This window comes from Drosophila gunungcola, unplaced genomic scaffold, assembly GCF_025200985.1.
Source record: "Drosophila gunungcola strain Sukarami unplaced genomic scaffold, Dgunungcola_SK_2 000001F, whole genome shotgun sequence".
Lineage (NCBI taxonomy): Eukaryota > Metazoa > Arthropoda > Insecta > Diptera > Drosophilidae > Drosophila > Drosophila gunungcola.
This window is the reverse complement of record NW_026453197.1, coordinates 10,713,197-10,729,490: the sequence shown is the minus strand read 5'-3', so window position 1 is coordinate 10,729,490 and position 16,294 is coordinate 10,713,197. Positions and strand designations below refer to the sequence as shown.

General features: G+C 43.4%; 2 protein-coding genes across 11 annotated transcripts in view; both read right to left on the bottom strand.

Annotated features, from left to right (window-relative positions):
* Nucleotides 1-419: 419 nt before the first annotated feature.
* LOC128262432 (uncharacterized) lies at nucleotides 420-7,451 on the bottom strand. Of its 2 annotated transcripts, none has more exons than XM_052996691.1 (10): nucleotides 7,126-7,451; nucleotides 6,732-7,078; nucleotides 5,220-6,324; nucleotides 3,924-4,672; nucleotides 2,937-3,737; nucleotides 1,604-2,226; nucleotides 1,361-1,515; nucleotides 1,096-1,306; nucleotides 937-1,044; nucleotides 420-877 (listed from the first exon to the last, which is right to left on the bottom strand). In XM_052996691.1, exons 1-10 carry the CDS (start codon nucleotides 7,370-7,372, stop codon nucleotides 514-516), a joined length of 4,710 nt encoding a protein of 1,569 aa, XP_052852651.1. In that variant the 5' UTR covers nucleotides 7,373-7,451; the 3' UTR covers nucleotides 420-513. The 2 variants fall into 2 exon arrangements, with proteins under 2 accessions (XP_052852651.1, XP_052852652.1); XM_052996692.1 differs by having other exon boundaries at nucleotides 421-877; nucleotides 6,732-7,059; nucleotides 7,126-7,248.
* Nucleotides 7,452-7,558: 107 nt separating this feature from the next.
* LOC128262430 (laminin subunit alpha-1) overlaps nucleotides 7,559-16,294 on the bottom strand; it is a 73,976-nt gene continuing 65,240 nt past the window's right edge. For 5 of the 9 annotated variants that reach the window (XM_052996682.1, XM_052996686.1, XM_052996685.1 and 2 more), the window contains 12 exons: nucleotides 16,008-16,263; nucleotides 15,558-15,954; nucleotides 13,266-14,953; nucleotides 12,955-13,200; nucleotides 12,375-12,881; nucleotides 11,963-12,245; nucleotides 11,417-11,567; nucleotides 10,701-11,358; nucleotides 9,190-9,808; nucleotides 8,997-9,130; nucleotides 8,529-8,757; nucleotides 7,559-8,245 (listed from right to left, as the gene is read on the bottom strand). In XM_052996682.1, coding sequence (XP_052852642.1) covers nucleotides 8,091-8,245; nucleotides 8,529-8,757; nucleotides 8,997-9,130; nucleotides 9,190-9,808; nucleotides 10,701-11,358; nucleotides 11,417-11,567; nucleotides 11,963-12,245; nucleotides 12,375-12,881; nucleotides 12,955-13,200; nucleotides 13,266-14,953; nucleotides 15,558-15,954; nucleotides 16,008-16,263 — 5,323 coding nt within the window. In that variant the 3' untranslated portion in view covers nucleotides 7,559-8,090. The other 4 variants (XR_008268342.1, XM_052996683.1, XM_052996684.1 and 1 more) reach the window with 4 other exon arrangements.

Genomic DNA, 16,294 nt, shown 5'->3' with positions numbered 1-16,294 from the left:
CACAAATACCAAACGATAAATGTTGGGGGTAGCTCCAACCGATAACTAGGGAAAAAAGCTGCCAGGGCGCCAAGTTTAAATTGGTGGTGGGGCTTGCAGCATTAGCTTTTATGGGGAAAATAGTCAAGAACATTTGGTATGAATTTGGAATAAAGGATATTATAATATATATTTCAGTAAAATTTCAATTAGACCCATATTATTTACGGTGTTACAAAATTTTATATTTATTTTTTGAGCAAGCAAGTAAGACAGCTTTATATTGATGCTTTTAACTTATTTAATTTGACATTTTAATAATGTAAATAATTATTAGTTTTTTTTTTAATTGACATTACACATTACGGGCAAAGAATTATGCCCATGGTTTTTATTGATTAAATAATGATATAAATTAAAAATAAGTTTAAATATTTAGATTATTATATTTTTGTATTTATATAAATGTGATACTTAATAGACTTAAGTTTTTCATCTTTCATCTATTAAAAAGCTTTTGTAAATTTGTTGACTCTAATCCAAAGATTTAAGGTACTTGGGACAGGCACATTTGTGCTTCTTTCCTTTGGCTTTGCTTGGTGGAGTTGGCTCCTCGGCGGGATCGATAATGGGCTCTTCGGGTTGGACCTTCTCATTGCACTTGGATGTCATGAACTGGAAGAACTCGATGTTCCTCACGTGAAAGTTGAACTGCTCCTTGAACTGGAAGTAGTTGGGATACACCCTGTGCTTTAGCATGGCCAAATAGAGGCTAAGGCGCTGCTGCTCTATAAACATGCGACGACGATGCTCTTCATGATGGTTCTTCCAGCTGCGTTTGCTGATCTCCTGCTGAACCAGCAGGCGTAGTCGCGGATGCAGGTGGAACAGAACCGATCTAAAATGGATAAAATCATGTATTAAATGTATAAAAAAAAAAAAAGATTTAAAACTCACTCGTTGAAGCGATAGCGTTGTTTCCTAAACTTGATCGTGTCAAACTCGGAAACAAACTGATGTATCCGATCCGTGTTCGCTAGCTGCGCAGGTATCTCCACGAAAATTCTAAGGCAATTACAACTTTATAGTTAATATTTAATAATACTTCTCCAATACCTGGCATTCAGAACCATGGGAAATTCGGTCTGCGGCGGCGGTTTCTTGTGAAGTGGAAAGCGTGGAAATTTCGCCAAATCCTTCTCAAACCAATCGTACTCGTTTTTCATTTGGCTATTCACCGACCTCAGCTCGTTTACATCGATAAAGTAGTTGCCAGCACAAAAGTTGAATTTTCCCAGGGTCGGCACTGATTTCAACAACTCGAACCCTTTAAAATGCAAATAAATTGTGTTGATGATATAATATATTTTATTTAATATACCTTTCCTTTGGCACTGCATGTTTTGGGTTTCTATAAAATACAAAGTGCGTCGTTTGGGACAGAAACAGTTTATAAAGCTAGTAAGTTCTTCTACCCAGTTTCGAAAAGTTGTAGACAGGCTTTCGGCAAAGTTTACTTTCAATTCGATATCATCACTGGAATGAGAAATTATTAAACAAATTCAACTCTTGGTTTTAATTTATAAATTTGCTCTTCAAGCAATAAAATTTATTTCAACCTTACCGCACTTGTAGGTCGCACTTTGCATTCTCATCGCATCCAAACTTGCGCAGGTGGGTTTGAATTGTGACCCGATCTTCAAATAAAATTAAGATCAGGTTGCTGCACTCGACCTCCACACATGTGCGGTCTATAATTTCCGATTCTTCGGGCGATTGTTCCTCACCACTGGAGGGTGTTATTTCATCAGGAGTATTATTTCCGGTCTCTAGTTCCGATACTTCAGATGGCTTTCGTGTTTTGGTCCACTCATCAGAGTCGGCTTCAGATGACGGAGTCTCCAGCTGAGGTTCGGATTGCTGGTCCTCAGCAAATTTTAGATCCTTAAATATCCGAACTTTCAGGTTGTCGCAGGTGAAGATCGAGGTCTCAAGATTTAGATCCACATCTGTGATGTGGCTAAAGGTGAATTGAATGCCGGCATAGACTTTGTGGTTCATGGAATAGCTGTTTGGCATATAAGTTATGTAGCTTTTCTCGTCGAAAGGCTCCCCTTCCTCCTCTTCCGGCATTATGTCGCTCGTGGCTGAAATTAATTTACTGGTTGAACTGCGGCTATGAGATCCAATTGTCGAGTTGACATCGCTAAATGGCAAGCCATCCGGTGCATTGATAAACATAGTTTCCTGTTAAAAAAAAATGGTTAAACTAGCTTAACACTTATAGATTTTTTTTGTAATTCAAAATAACATATGACATATTGATATGATATGATTTTATGACCAAACAAATTATAAGAAATGAAATGGAACTGATTGATTAATGAATAGTGATCTAGATTTCTTAGTAAAACTTAAAAAAGAAAAGTCAGATTTATGGGCAATACATAAATAAGGAAATAAATTTAATTATCTGGCTACAGAATTCAAAATTGTGCATTTCATATTAAAATAAAATTCTTAGAACAATGCATATTAAATTTCATAATTTCATATAAAAATATTTAAACAAATGTGGCAAGCGTTTGATTTAAAATAGATCCAAACTGTTTAAGTTTACAATTTTTAGATTTCAAAAACTATTCCGAAAATTGTCATTTGAAATATATATTATGAAAAATATTTTCATAATTAAAATAACTAAAAACTGCAATGAATGGAAACCAAAGAGAAAAATTTTAAAATTGAGTATGAAATACTAGCATTTTTAAGCTAATATAGTAAGGTAACCAAAAAAACAAACTATAAGAATTTAAATGGAATTAACGTAATGAACAGTAAAATAGATTTAGGTGTTTACGAATAGAGACAACCAAAAGGATTTACTATCTACTAGATTCAATAATAGGCAATAAATCAATTGGATATCCCAGTACTAGATTTTAATGAAATACTACCTTTCGACTCATTAGGGAGCTATCTCTAACAGCATTAGCATGAGAGCTGCTCGAACTGATTTCAATATCGATTTCGTCGACCTCCGTGCCGGGATCCCAGCCCACGGCGGTGCCCGAAGTGATGACCGTGCCGTCGTTGTGGTAGCACCGCAGCTCCTCCGCCGTCCAGATCAACTTGACCCCGTCTTCTCGCATGGAGTAGGACTCGTTGGCGTAGTAGTCGTGCCACTCGGTGTTCCGGAAGGGCTTGCCGCACCAGATCTTGCCATCGCTCTGCACATGCACCACACTGCCCAGCGAAGTGGTCAACTTGAGGTAGCGATAGCTCAGCTTGTACAGTGCCATGATGAACTCGAGGTAGGTAAGCTCGAACTTAATGCTTTCGAACAGGGCAGCCTGTTGGCTCTTGATCAGCTGGCTCCTCCGTCCACCCAAAGTGGATGCCTTGGAGGGCAGACTCTTCTTGGAGCCAACACTTTGGGTCGATGGCCGCAGGCTGGAGTCCAATCCGCCCACACTGCGGCTGGTGGATCGCTTTTGGGGCAAATTCTCCCGGCTTCTGTCCTTCCTCTTGGGCTCCCGAAGTGGCTTATAACTGGAGTAGGTGGACTGCGTGGAGCAGGCGTTGATGAATTCCGAGTTCATTTCCTCCTCCTCCTCGTTATCAGCACCCGTCAAGCTATACAAGTGGTACACCTCGCCGTTGTAGCGCATGATCACTATGGTGTCGGTCTTCTGGTAGAACACTATCACACAACCATAAGGCGTGCAAACTCGTCGGGTCTCATTCAGATCATTTTCCTGTGGGTAGATTAGGTAAATCGATTAACCTTTAAAATATATATTGTATTTTAGGTAGTTAAAAATACTACCCGTATATTTTCTATTCTATTTGTTAAGGGATCAAGAAGAAAAGCTAAGACTTAGTCAATTTTAATCATTTAAAAATATAATAGTTTCCCAGCGCTCAAAATAATGTAGTCTTACCTGATATTGCCAATGGTGCTCCGTGTGGGTGTCGTGGCAGAAGGTGCTCAGGCCGTTGGGAAAATTCAGGACTGCCTTGGCGCATTCACTTTGTTTGGGCAACACCCGGACACTGATGCCGTTCCTCGAGGAGATCCTCACACTGGCATCCGTGGCAGTGACTCCAAGAGGATCGCCGGCACTCCGGAAATGCACCTGCTGGCCGCCAATCTCGAGGTTCAGACATTTGTTCATCTGGCGGAAATTCCAGCGCTCCTCGTAGAGCACAATCCGCCCCTCATCGAAGAAGTACTTCGATGTCTTGGACTTTACTGTCTGCCGGGTGTCGTCCAGATTATAACCTTCCAGCATCGGATGCCTTGGACGAAGTCCTACGAAATGATGTGATCCCTCTTTTGAACTCAATCCAGATGCCTTCGGCTGCACAACGGAAGTGGTCAGTGACTTTCCAGACAGTCGCGTGAATCTTGTTGATAGTCGATTCTTCTCTTGAATTATGGAGGATTTGCGGCCAATGGACCGCGTGTCCTCTTGATCCTTCTTATCCTTCGTTTTGGCCAGCTGGCCTTTGATCGATTTGGGTCGAACAAAGACCTTGGGATCGATAGGGACACGATCGTTGTCCTCATCGCACCTGATCATCATTGGGTCGAGACCGGAAATAAATTCGGCGCTCTCAGTATCGCGTGATATATAACTATCCTGAATCTCGGTAAATTTTTTCGGGGTGACCAAGTCGTTGAGGAAACCTTTTATATAGGGAAACATAATAAAATGAATATAAACACAAACAAGTGAAATAATAGGGCATAGTTTCTGAATCGTAACAAAAATAAACTTATGAAAATAAATTTTATGAGTCATACCCTTGCAGGTATTGCAAAATTTAAATGTTTTGTAAATATCTAAATTTCGAAGTATTCGCGTATATGTTAAAACAAATGCACCTATAATGATTTCAAGATCAATTATTCGGTCGTTTCTATGGCAGCTATATGATATTGTCCGAATTTAATAAAATCAAAAGCGTAATTCGGAATTATTAAATTATTAATATGTCTTAGTTGTAAGTCCAATTTTAACATTTTTTTATTAGGGGGTACGACATGCTTTGATTTACAAAATTTGATTAGGACGAATTTGACTATAACAATTTATCGTAAAAAATTTGATAACAGAAAGGTTTTGGGTTGATTTTTCGCCTCGCTAAGAGGTGTTTCTGATTGATACTTAGAAAAGCCCATTTTATCATAATAAATTGCCTTGTGTAATCTATTTTGATATATTAATACTTACAATTCATTTCGTACAGGGTAAAGTCCCTGAAGCAAAGACGTGTGGGAATCACAGTTTGTTTCTCCTCCTCAAATACCTCGTTCAGGGATCGTCGAAAAGTGTATAGATGTACATTGGGTTGCACCTCCTCCACGCTGAAGTCGTCGTAGTCCTTGACCAGCTGAATAATCCGCTGCATCACCGAGTCATCCGTGAGATAAAGTTCGGCGTATTTGGGCAGATAGATGGGTTCCAGGGCGCCTGCGTAGGGCGCACATGCCAGTGAGTGATTTATGTAGCCGGAAGTGAAATAACGCCGCAATAGGTTGTACTCCAGACAGGCGTGATAGACGTTCCTCATCAGGGACTGGTCCATATAGGACATTACGCTGGACAGCAGACCATTGGCCTGCTCGACGAACAACCGATCGTTCTTGTTCAGCTTCACAATGCTTTTGAAGGAGTTCGCATACACTTTGACCTTGTCCAGCACTCGCGTTTGCACAGAGGGCGTGGGATTGGCCAGGAGCAGGACCTCCGTTTCGGTCATCAGCTCCTTGGGATTGCCAAAAGTGCTCATCAGCGACTCCATGTACAGATAGACGGTGGCATCATCTGGTCGCGAGGCCGGCATCTGTGCCTTGAGGTAGTGCCCCTGAATGCTCAGTGATTCGACGATGTGAAATGATTCCTGCAATGACAGCGAGGGATCCATCTTAACGTTGGTCTCCTTGTAGGGCTCCACGTAGTACAAGCGGTACCATTCCCTCAGCGTTTCCACATCGTACATGTACCAGCTCAGCTGATCGAAGACATCGTCGGTGAATTTGGCCGCCATGCAGGCGGACATCTGGGGCAGTTGCTGCTGAAAGATGCCCACCGGCTTCAAGGGAGTCCTCTTTCGGAGCGAATGGATGTCTCGCTGGATTATGGCCAGTGCCTCCTGGAGTTTCTGTTCGCGCCGAGGACGAGGCACCAGCACATCGTAGGCACTCTCCTGGGGCATAAAGTGGACGATCGCTCGCAGTGGCTGACCGTGGGCCAGTAGCTTCTTGTAGAAGTTGTTGTCCATTTGACCCACGATCAGGATCAGCATTTTAGTGAACGGCGGATTGTCTCTAATGTACTGAAGGGCAATGTTATTAGTTAATGTACATTTAAAGGAAGTCATCTTAAAATGTAAAGTTTATTATTTTAAAATGGAAGACCTAGACCAAATTCACAGCTTTTGTGCCCTTAACAGCAATAAGTTCGCAATATTTTGCTGTTGCTTATTTAGTCTTTTGCAGTCTGGGCATTCTTTTCAAAGTATATCACTCATACGTACTGTTGCCTTTGATCGGAAAACGTATTTTAACTGACATTACATGTCGTACTTTTCACTTTTACAAAGATTTTAAGACCTTTGCACAACGCGCAAAAATTAAAATAATTTTTGTTTGTTTTCGAGTAAAAAAAATAAAATATAATATATTAACCCTATAGATAGATGACTTATATTTTGTTTGTGTTTGATTTGATGCCTGATCTTACCTCTCGCTTGGAAGCCGGCAGTCCCTTTCCAACTTTGTGGTGCTCCTTGGCTGTGACGGATGTGCAGCGGATCTTCTCCAGGCGCCCCTTGTCGCTGGACGACTTTCCAGTCTTGGGCTTGGCTGTGTCTTGTCCGTCCTTGGCCTCGGGGGTACCCTTTTTTTTGGCACCCATTGACGATAGGTTCTTGAGGACAGCGGGTACATTACGTTGCCAATAGGCGTGCAGATCGAAGTTGGCCTCCGACTCGATCTTCTTGGTTATGAGGTCAAACTCGTCGACACAGTCCTGAATGCATTTTAGAGCAACGTCTACCGGATCTAATGGCCTTATATTGCCCGAATCACCTGTAAGATATTTTTGAGTGCTTTTTGCTGAGAAAAGTTTTACTTACTATTCTTTTTAACTTTCGACTTTCGTTCGTTCTGAATGTTGGCATCCACTACTTCCTTATCCAGTTCGATGACAAATACGGCCCGACGAGATCCACTGACCACCCGCCTCACGAACTCATCCCGCACTGCACTCAATCCATTGTCGTAGAAGTTAACGCAGTAGATATATGCACCCAGATCGACCACGGAAGCCAGCAAGGATCTTCTTGTCCGTCGACTGCCCCGCGCGGATTTGATCACACTCATAATGTGGATTACAAAATATGTATGTAATGCTTGAATGGAGAATCTAGAAAATTATGATTTACAGCCGGTGAAAGTAAACTCACAGATAAAATGCCAAATCAAAAGTATAGAGACTCGCGGAAAAAAACAATTTTTTAAAACGAACTTTTAATTAAAAAGTTTTATTTTGGATTTTCATAAAAATAATAGGGTTTTATTTCGTTTATTAAGATAAGAATAATACATGTATGTATGTGCTATGATGAATACAAACTAAATGGCATTTCTATGTACAAATGAAAATAATGGAGATTATGGCTACTTAAGTGAATTTTCGTTGCGCACTGTACAAAACAGGAGATTCGTAGAACACAAAATTTTTAGTAAGTTGTATGCAAAATGAAATACAAACTCAAAGCCTCTTTTAAAACATAAAATAAATAATGGACAAAATAATAATAAACTCTATAAATAGGCGAAATAAATTATGAATCAGATTGCGAAATACAAAATGCAGTCACTGGCAAAGAAAACATTGTAGTTAAATATACAAATATTCAAGTCTAATGCTATTAGTAATCCTAAACTTATATGGCAGTGAAGGGCTATAAATAACTGGCTCTAAACTCGTTATTGATCACAATACATTTGGAAAAAGTTTCGGTGTGGCGTCAACAGGAACCAGAAGCGCCCGGAAAGCGAAAGCGAAACCGGAACCGGAAGTCGGGCAGTCATCACTCTAGCTGTCATCGCTGGAAACGAGGCACTCGCTGAGGAGCACGTTCCTCAGATCCTCCATGTCGATCCAGTCGCGCCTCTCGTTCCGGATGGACACGTGCCGGATGCAGCCCTTGAAGTTCTCCCGCGACATCAGTGACCCACTGGGAGCAGTCTCTGAAATATATAAAAAGATGAGTTCGAATTTTTGTTAAAAATGGAATTAAAAAAAAAAAAAGATAACTTAAAATTAAATTAAATTAAATTAAATTAAATTTTTTGAATTTGTTTTATATTTTTTTTTGTTAATTTCTTAAATTTTCTTGTCGGAAAACTGAAGAAAAATAGTAGAATTTTTGGATTTTAAAATTTAAAAAATGCGCCAATTACTTAACAATTTTTATTTTTTAAATGTGATGTAAAAACCGGAATTAAACTATTTAGTTTAAAAAATACGTACCTGGCAGACCGCCAATATAAAGTGGAGACCGGGTTTGCATTTTTCCAGCATTCCGCTGATTTCCCACACTGATTACGGCTGGTAATTGATCGATTCGCAACACAATTTGCTCTCCATCGTAGAGAGCTGAAATATTGTGCCATTTATTGTCGCACAGGGCATATTTTGTCGGCAGTGATGATTCCACGCGTAGGGGCGCTCCGTTGCCAAAATCGCAGGAAAATATAATCTATCAAGGAAAAAATAAAGTGAAAAAATCGAAAACCCTTCTACTTTTGAAATTGGATACAAAATAACACTGGCTTACAATGTTTAATTAAACAAAAATTTGGGCAACTGTTTCAAACAGGAGTTAAAAAATAAAAATATAAAAACATGTGCATATTTGTGAGTTTCATTTTCAGGGATTGCAACTGCACCTTGTTGTAAGCCAGTGTAGTTAGTTTTTTAAATTTGATTTCAGCTTACATTGCCATTATGCAGCTCCAACGAAAGGGCTGGGAATCCATTTGGATCTGAAACACTCAGCAGAATTCCCGAAAGTTCCGAAGTTCTAAATTCCGTTTCCAAGTCCAGGTACTTGCCCACATTAAAGTTTTTCTCTGTGGAAAGAAGTAATGATTAATATAGTAACCCAAAGTGTCTGGGCAAGAAAACTCACTGTAAATGGCATAGGCATCGCCGGGGAAGTAGCTGCCCCTTTCGACAGTGGGAAAGCACTGACCCACGTTGGAGTGTTTCCCTGGTCGGGCCAGATCCTGGGTGTTGTTGTTGACGCTGACACGGCGGAGGCAGCCCTTGAACGGCTCCAGACGGACATACAGATCCGAGGAGACCTTGACCGGTGACTGGGGCAGACCACCAACTAGGAGCAACTGTGCGGCCCCAATCTTCTTGGGCAGCTTCATTTGGGCGGAGGTCTTCTGGTCCGTGCGACCAATCTCCACGGACATGGTGACCTTGCGATCCTGGCAGCTAACTGTCACCCGATGCCATTCGCCATCGTTCAACTTGGCTGTCAGCTGGAGCTCCTCGCGCCGACGACCTCTGACCACCAGGACCAGTTGTCCGTCCTTCAGGATGAGGGCCACATAGTGCTTCGGCTTCTCCTTGCTTCCGGGGGACAAGTACAGCATGCCATTCGGATAGAAGGAGCGGAAATCGAAGCTCAGATGGAAGTTGCGCTGCCAAAAGTGACGCTCCGGCAGTTTCAACTGCGAATAGCTATAGATATCATCTCCGAATTTAAAGGCATTCGGCTCGTAGGAATAGCTGCCAATCTGCAATAAAACAAACCGATTATGACCAGTACCCACAGTGTTTCCTATTGGAACTCAACTCACCCCGACGACTTTGTGTTAGTTTCTGAGTTTTTGCGTAGCGATCTCAGCGATTGTGAGTAATTCAAAAGAGTAAAAACTTTGCCATGATTTTGTTTGTTTTTTTTGTTATAAAAAATGTTTTATTTGGGTAGATGTGATAACAATTTAATGTCCAAATGTTAATTGTATGATACATTCGTGAAGGCAAAAACGTACACAAAGCGTTGATGAGTGATGTGTATGATTGATTTGAGTTTGGTGCATCTTACGAACTAAGTTGTGATCTTTGAAGCTTATTAAATAGCAGAAAAGTCGTATGAAATATTTACAAAATTGCAAATGTGTTTAAAAAGATAACTATTAACTAAGAATAAATGGTTTTGTTATGTGAGGGCCAAGCTTAAAGTTAAATCAGTCTGCCCACAAGAGCTAAATAAAAGTGCTCAGCAGGATAAATCTCCTTTTGAGTTCATGCACTTGTGGGCCAACTTTCCCAAGAACTGAGGTTATATATCTTTGATGACGCGATTGGTTATATTAATCCACATGTAGACCACATAGAGAGTAGCTTGTTTGGTTAGCTTTTGTTTTTTGTTTAGGCGAAATTAGTATACAAATGAGCTTTCTTGAAGCGCAGCGCTTGAAGCTTTTAGCGTAGCCGCTTTTGACATAATTGCTTAGCAACTAAAATCCTATAAGAACAAAGAGAAACGTTTGAGTTATGTAGAGTTAGGCAGCCACATATTTACATGCAGTGGATGATGATGGACAGTAAACCTCCCTTACGATCTTCACTACCCATCCAACCAGATCCAAGAAAAAGGCAATCCTTAGGGACTTAGGCACTTACCCGCTTGCAGCCTTCGGGCGAGGCCGTGAAACTCTTTCCAATCATGGGTTCCGTTTTGAGCAGGACATCGTATAGTCCTCCCTTGAGACTGCCCATCAGAGGACCATTGCGTCCTATCTGCACGTTGGCGAAGGTCAAAGCGTCGTTGAAGTTCATGGTTCGGTTGTTGAACACCACATCGCGGATGGCTCCCTCCAGATTGACAAAGGTGGGCGCCAAGGGTGTGTAGCTTTCGTGTGGAGGTGCTCCGCCAATGTACAGGCCACCCGCATCCCGGGGAAGACTAACCACCGTGGGATTGCCGCCCAAGGCGCGAGTCTCCTGCAGCTCATCGTCCACCATCAGCTCCAGTTTACGACCCGTCTTGATCAGATTCACCACATGGAACTCGCCGTCGTTGAACTGACTGGAGTTCGAGGACATCTTGATGAAGCTGCGGCCCGAGTTGACCCACACATGCAGCTGGCCATCCACCAGGCTGATCGAGAAGTTGCCCTTGATGTCCTTGGCATCGTAGTCGGCCAGGATCTCGGGTGGATAGGCGGCCAGGAGCAGCAGGCAGTCGGGCTGAAGGGTGCGGAACACCAAGGCGGTGTTGGAGCGCTTTCGCAGCGATTGCGATGGCAGCTCCAAATAACCATTGCCCGAGAAGCCAGCTCTGAAAAGGATTTAGTTTATAGTAAGTACTTCTAGTGCAAAACCAGTTCGCTACCCACTTGGTAATCATGTCCTTGCAAGAAGGCTCCACGCCATAGAAGCTGGAACTCTCCAGGGGATCGTAGGTCTCGCCATTCACCTGGACATCCTTCATGCAGCCCAGGAAGGGATTATCAGCTCCAGGGGCTTTGCTCGTGCCCGAAGTGAAACCTGTTTTAAAGAAATAAAAAAAATATACTTAAGACTTGCTATAGTGGTAAAAAAAGCATAGAAAATCCAAGTGTTTTTACTAAATTTAAATAGTTTTTGGCTTTTCATCCATTGTGGTTTTTAATTATTTTAATATGTATGAAATTACTAATTTTGTTTGTAATATTTTTGACTATTTTCGAAACAGATTAGAGTATATAAAATGTATATACATTTAAAACAAATAGGACCCATTTTAAATTTAACATTTTACATGTTAATTCATATATATTTTAAAATTGCATGATTTAATCTTAATTAACTATAGTTATTATTATAATGTTTTGTTTAGTTTAAATATAAAATTCTCTTTTTCTATGTTATGTGTGATATTTCAATCAAGATAAAAACATTACCTGGTGGAACACCGCCCAAATAGTAGACTGCCTTGGAGAGATCGGGCAGCAAGTGAATGTTGACGGGTAGAGTGGGTGCTCCGGAAATTGGTCGATCGTTGTTCACTCGTAGCATTCCGTTTTCAGTGCTTCGCTTGGCCGAGAACTCCCGTGCAGCCTCGATCTTGATCCACTGGCCCACATTGTACTTCTTGGTGGTGTTGATCTCCAGCTTGGACTCGTCGCCATAGTCGATGCGGAACATGATCCGTCCACGGCTCAAAGTCACCGACACTGAGCGGTTCTGCAATTAAATTATTATAAATGATTTAATTGAATAATCAATTTTGTTAATAGAAGGGAAATTTAGATTCAACATTATATACAGCAAATTATGCAATCACTTTGAACATCTTTAAATAACTTCACTCACGTTTTTGTCATCAACCGCCAAGAAGAGCAAGGCATTTTCGTCCAGCGTGCGGAAGGTCATCTGCACAGAGAACAGATTCTTACGAGTGGGTCGTGGTCGGGTCTTCATCAGCTGGGCATAGCCCAAGCCATTGAAGTGGCGGGCAGTGGATGAGGCGGAGGACTCCTTGGCTCCCACCATGGATCCACCGCAGCTGCCCTCGCTGGCCACAAAGTTCCACAGGCCCAGCGGCTTGTTGTCCACCTCCACCTGGTGCACCACCACATTGAGTCCCGGTGTGAACTGCAGATCCTTCGAAGCGAATCCACCCAGCGATATCCGATCGTTTTGCGACTGATAGAATCGAGTATGCTCCGTATCGGTGGATCCGGTGATGGTCACCGGATTGGCCGGTGTTAGCTCACCATAGTTGTTCATTCGACGCACCATCACACTGCCCAGATTGAGGGTCCTATTGGCCTCCACATGGTACCAGGCATCATCGTATTTGGGATCCCGCGTCTGCACCTACAAAAAAAATATAAAAAATATATATTAATGATAAATAAAATATACTTTCATTTAATTTCAAATGACTTACCACCATGGGATGTGTAACGGTGGCCGTGGTGCCTCCAAGATTCCACACCAGGCGTACCCGACGCTTGTGAAGCTCTAGGGTAATATGACGTCCCTCACTGCTCTCCAAGTGGATCAGGGGAGAACTCTCCAGATGATTGGACAAAGCAAAGCTCATACGGAGCTTGTTCGAGGTACTCAAGCCATAAGAAGCGGGCAAGTAGGAACGACTGCATTTAGGACCCAATGACTCCAGGGAAACATCGATCTGTAAGAGGGATTTCCAATTAAGGGTATGGTTTTAAAATATTAAATAGAGTTTGAATTTATTACCGCTTCTGCTGCATGCCTGGCCTTGGCAATCTGGTCCCTGAGCTGCTGCAGCTGCTCTGCCATGCTGTTGTTCCACACCTCGAACACCTGCTGATCCTTCTCGGCCTGCTGCTCCAGGTAGCTCAGGGAGACATTGGCCAGTCGCACGTTGGTCTGGGTCAGCGATATGTTCTCCTGGGCCATGCCCAGTTTGATTTCCCAGTCGGGTTCCAGGTTGGAGAAAGAGTTGCGCATGTTAAGAATGGACTGCTGCATCTCCTTGGCCAGACGCAGTTCAGCTCGCATTTGTTCCCCGGTTCTCTCGGCCATTTCTAGGCTTTCTTTGGCCTGCCTTCGGGCTGATCCCTCCGCGAGACCCTGCAGATGTCCGGATATGTTGTTCGTACGCAGTCCGGAATCAAAGATCGTTGCCTTGATGCCCTCCACCTGTTGCTCCTGCCGATGCAGTTTGTCCTTCAAGACATTGGATTTATGCATCTGCTTGAGGGCTTCCTGCTGCAGTTGTCGTGACCTGTTCAGCGAGTGCTTGGCTCGATTGATCATGGAGCTGCCATCGCTGGGATAGAGCGTCCTCTGGGCCTCGTACACCCGCTCCTTGGCCAGAACCGAAGCTTGCCGGGCATCGTCGATGGCCTTGGTTATGTTGCTATGGGCAGAACTGGCCAGCATGGCTATCCGGGCACCATTCCGGGTGGGTTGGAACTGGCGGGCATACTCGTTGGATCGGGCCAGCAGGTGATTGGCATGCTTCTCCGCCTTGGGCAGCCAGTGCTTGCGAACCTCTCGCTGCTGCTCGGACTTTACCCCCAGTGTGGTATTGAGCAGCACCCGTGAGCCATCCAACTGGTTGAGTTGTCCATTGAGCATTATGTGCCGCTGGAGTGTCAGCCTCACCAGACCCTCACCCTGCTCCAGATAGCCCGGATCGAGGTGGTTGGATATCAGCTGGCTAAGATCATTCAGCTCTTGGTGCGATTCACCCACATAGGCACTTAAGTTGCGCACATGCTCCAGGACATCCTCTGCTTCGCTCTCCACCTCCTCGATGCGATCCACCTGGAGTCGCATGTCCACCACCCGGTGATTCGTCTGGTTCAGATCACGCCAGAGCATCTCCAGGCGACCACTCTCGTCGAAGGCCGCATCCGAGGCATTGCCCATGGCGTAGAAGTGCCGCCAGGCGCAGTCGTTAGTGCTGCGGATGCCCTGGACCAACTGGTCGTGCTCCCGAATGGCCTGCAGGTAGAAACGGGCCTGTTTCAGTGCCGTGGGCAGGCTCAAATGATGGGCACTCTTGCCATAGCCCCGCAAATCCGAGAGGGTTTGCAGGATCTCGCCTCGGACCAAGCCCACACCATGCTGTTGGACCAACGCATCTTCCCTCATCGATTTCAAGGCAAACTCACGTTTGCCTATGGTGCTCACTGCTTTGCGAGTCTGGAATTTAAGATTTTCGGCATGCGCCTCGAGCTTTAGGATATCAGCCGAGTCGTAATTCTCAAGGCGACGCTTGGTCTGGCGAAAGTCCCAGTGACGTCTATTCCACACATCATAGGCACCTTCGTACTCTGACAATTTGCGGTACGGTGCCGGAATACCAGTCAAATCCATGTTGTGCATTCCGCGACGCAGCTTGTGACCCACCAATTCCACATAGTCCAGGAGCAGCAGGGTGCAGTTGTCGCAAACTATTGGTGGATAAAAGGAACAAGAATAATTTAGTATTGCTATACAGAAATAATTAATTTATTTAATTTATTTAATAGGTGTATTTATTTATATCCGTTACTTAGAGAACAAAGTTCATATATTCTTGTTCAGGATCAAGTCGATGAAAGTCGATATCTCGGAAACTATAAAAGCCAGTGATTTGGGATTCAACATGCAGATTCTAGTTATGCCCACGCAGCAAAGGTTTATTGTAAAATATGGCCACAACCACTCTAACGCCCACAAATTTTGAAAATCTGTCAAGTCATTCTTCCACTTAGTTATTGTGCCGTATATGTATATTTGGTCCATATCTATCGACACATTAAAAATTTTCCAAATCGAACCTTTACTTTATAAGTTATTAGGAAAGTTTAAATTATGACGTCACAGCATATTTGAAAAACTGAGTTTTTATACTTGAGATAGCTGAAGAGAGCGAAATAACTGATGTAGTTAAGCAGATGGCGCCACCTTAGGCCCGATAGTTATTTTTTTTAAATTTGTTAGCTAAGTAATGGGTGTCTAATGGTCAGGGGCACCCTGGACTTTATAGTCTGTTTCCTGGTTAACTCAACTTACTTCTGCATCCGTTATCCACTAGATGATGTCGTTCCGCCTGGCACTTGTCGCACTTCAGCCCAGTGACTCCCTCTCGACAGAAGCATCTGCCCGTTTCCACATCACAACCCTGTGTCCGAATTCCATCCGGATGGCAGTTGCATGGCTGGCAAGTGCTGTTGGGATACCTCATGGGATCTCCAAAATATCCCGGCTGGCACCGTTCACACAGACGACCCGTGTAACCCTGCTTGCAGACACAACTGACTTCTCCGTCCCAAACATTGCAACCGCGGGCAAAGTTCCTATTCGTTTCCGGACACGGACAAGCCTGGCAGCCATGTGCCGAGTTGGGATCCCCGTAGAAGCCCTCAGCACATTGATGGCAGTGATCGCCGCCGCTGTTACCACGACAGTTCTAAAGGAGAAATAATTACAGTGCGTTCTGATAATCAATTAAGTTCTAGTTACCTGACAGACTCCAGTTTCCCGGTCGCAATCGTTGCTGCGGCCATTGCAATGACAGGGAGCTGATCTCCCAATCAGATCCTCGATGAACACACTCTCCACAACGGTGGTGTTTCGCCAACGGTAGAAGGATCTTCCAGGATCCTGACAGGACAGGCCATCGAAGCGCTTGGGACACCTACAACGCTCAACACCCTTGGCTATGAGATTGGTCGAACCCTTGATATAGATTGCCGCATCCATGTGCACATTCTGAAGGCTGAAAAGGATTTCGAAGTTGGTCGTAAGTT

Coding starts and splice junctions, on each gene's coding strand:
- LOC128262432 (XM_052996691.1), bottom strand. CDS start 7,372: ATGAGTGTGATCAAATCCGCGCGGGGCAGTCGACGGACAAGAAGATCC. Junction 2,227..2,936: donor GCTCCCTAATGAGTCGAAAG/GTAGTATTTCAT, acceptor TTTTTTTAACAG/GAAACTATGTTTATCAATGC. Junction 1,045..1,095: donor CCCATGGTTCTGAATGCCAG/GTATTGGAGAAG, acceptor TAATTGCCTTAG/AATTTTCGTGGAGATACCTG.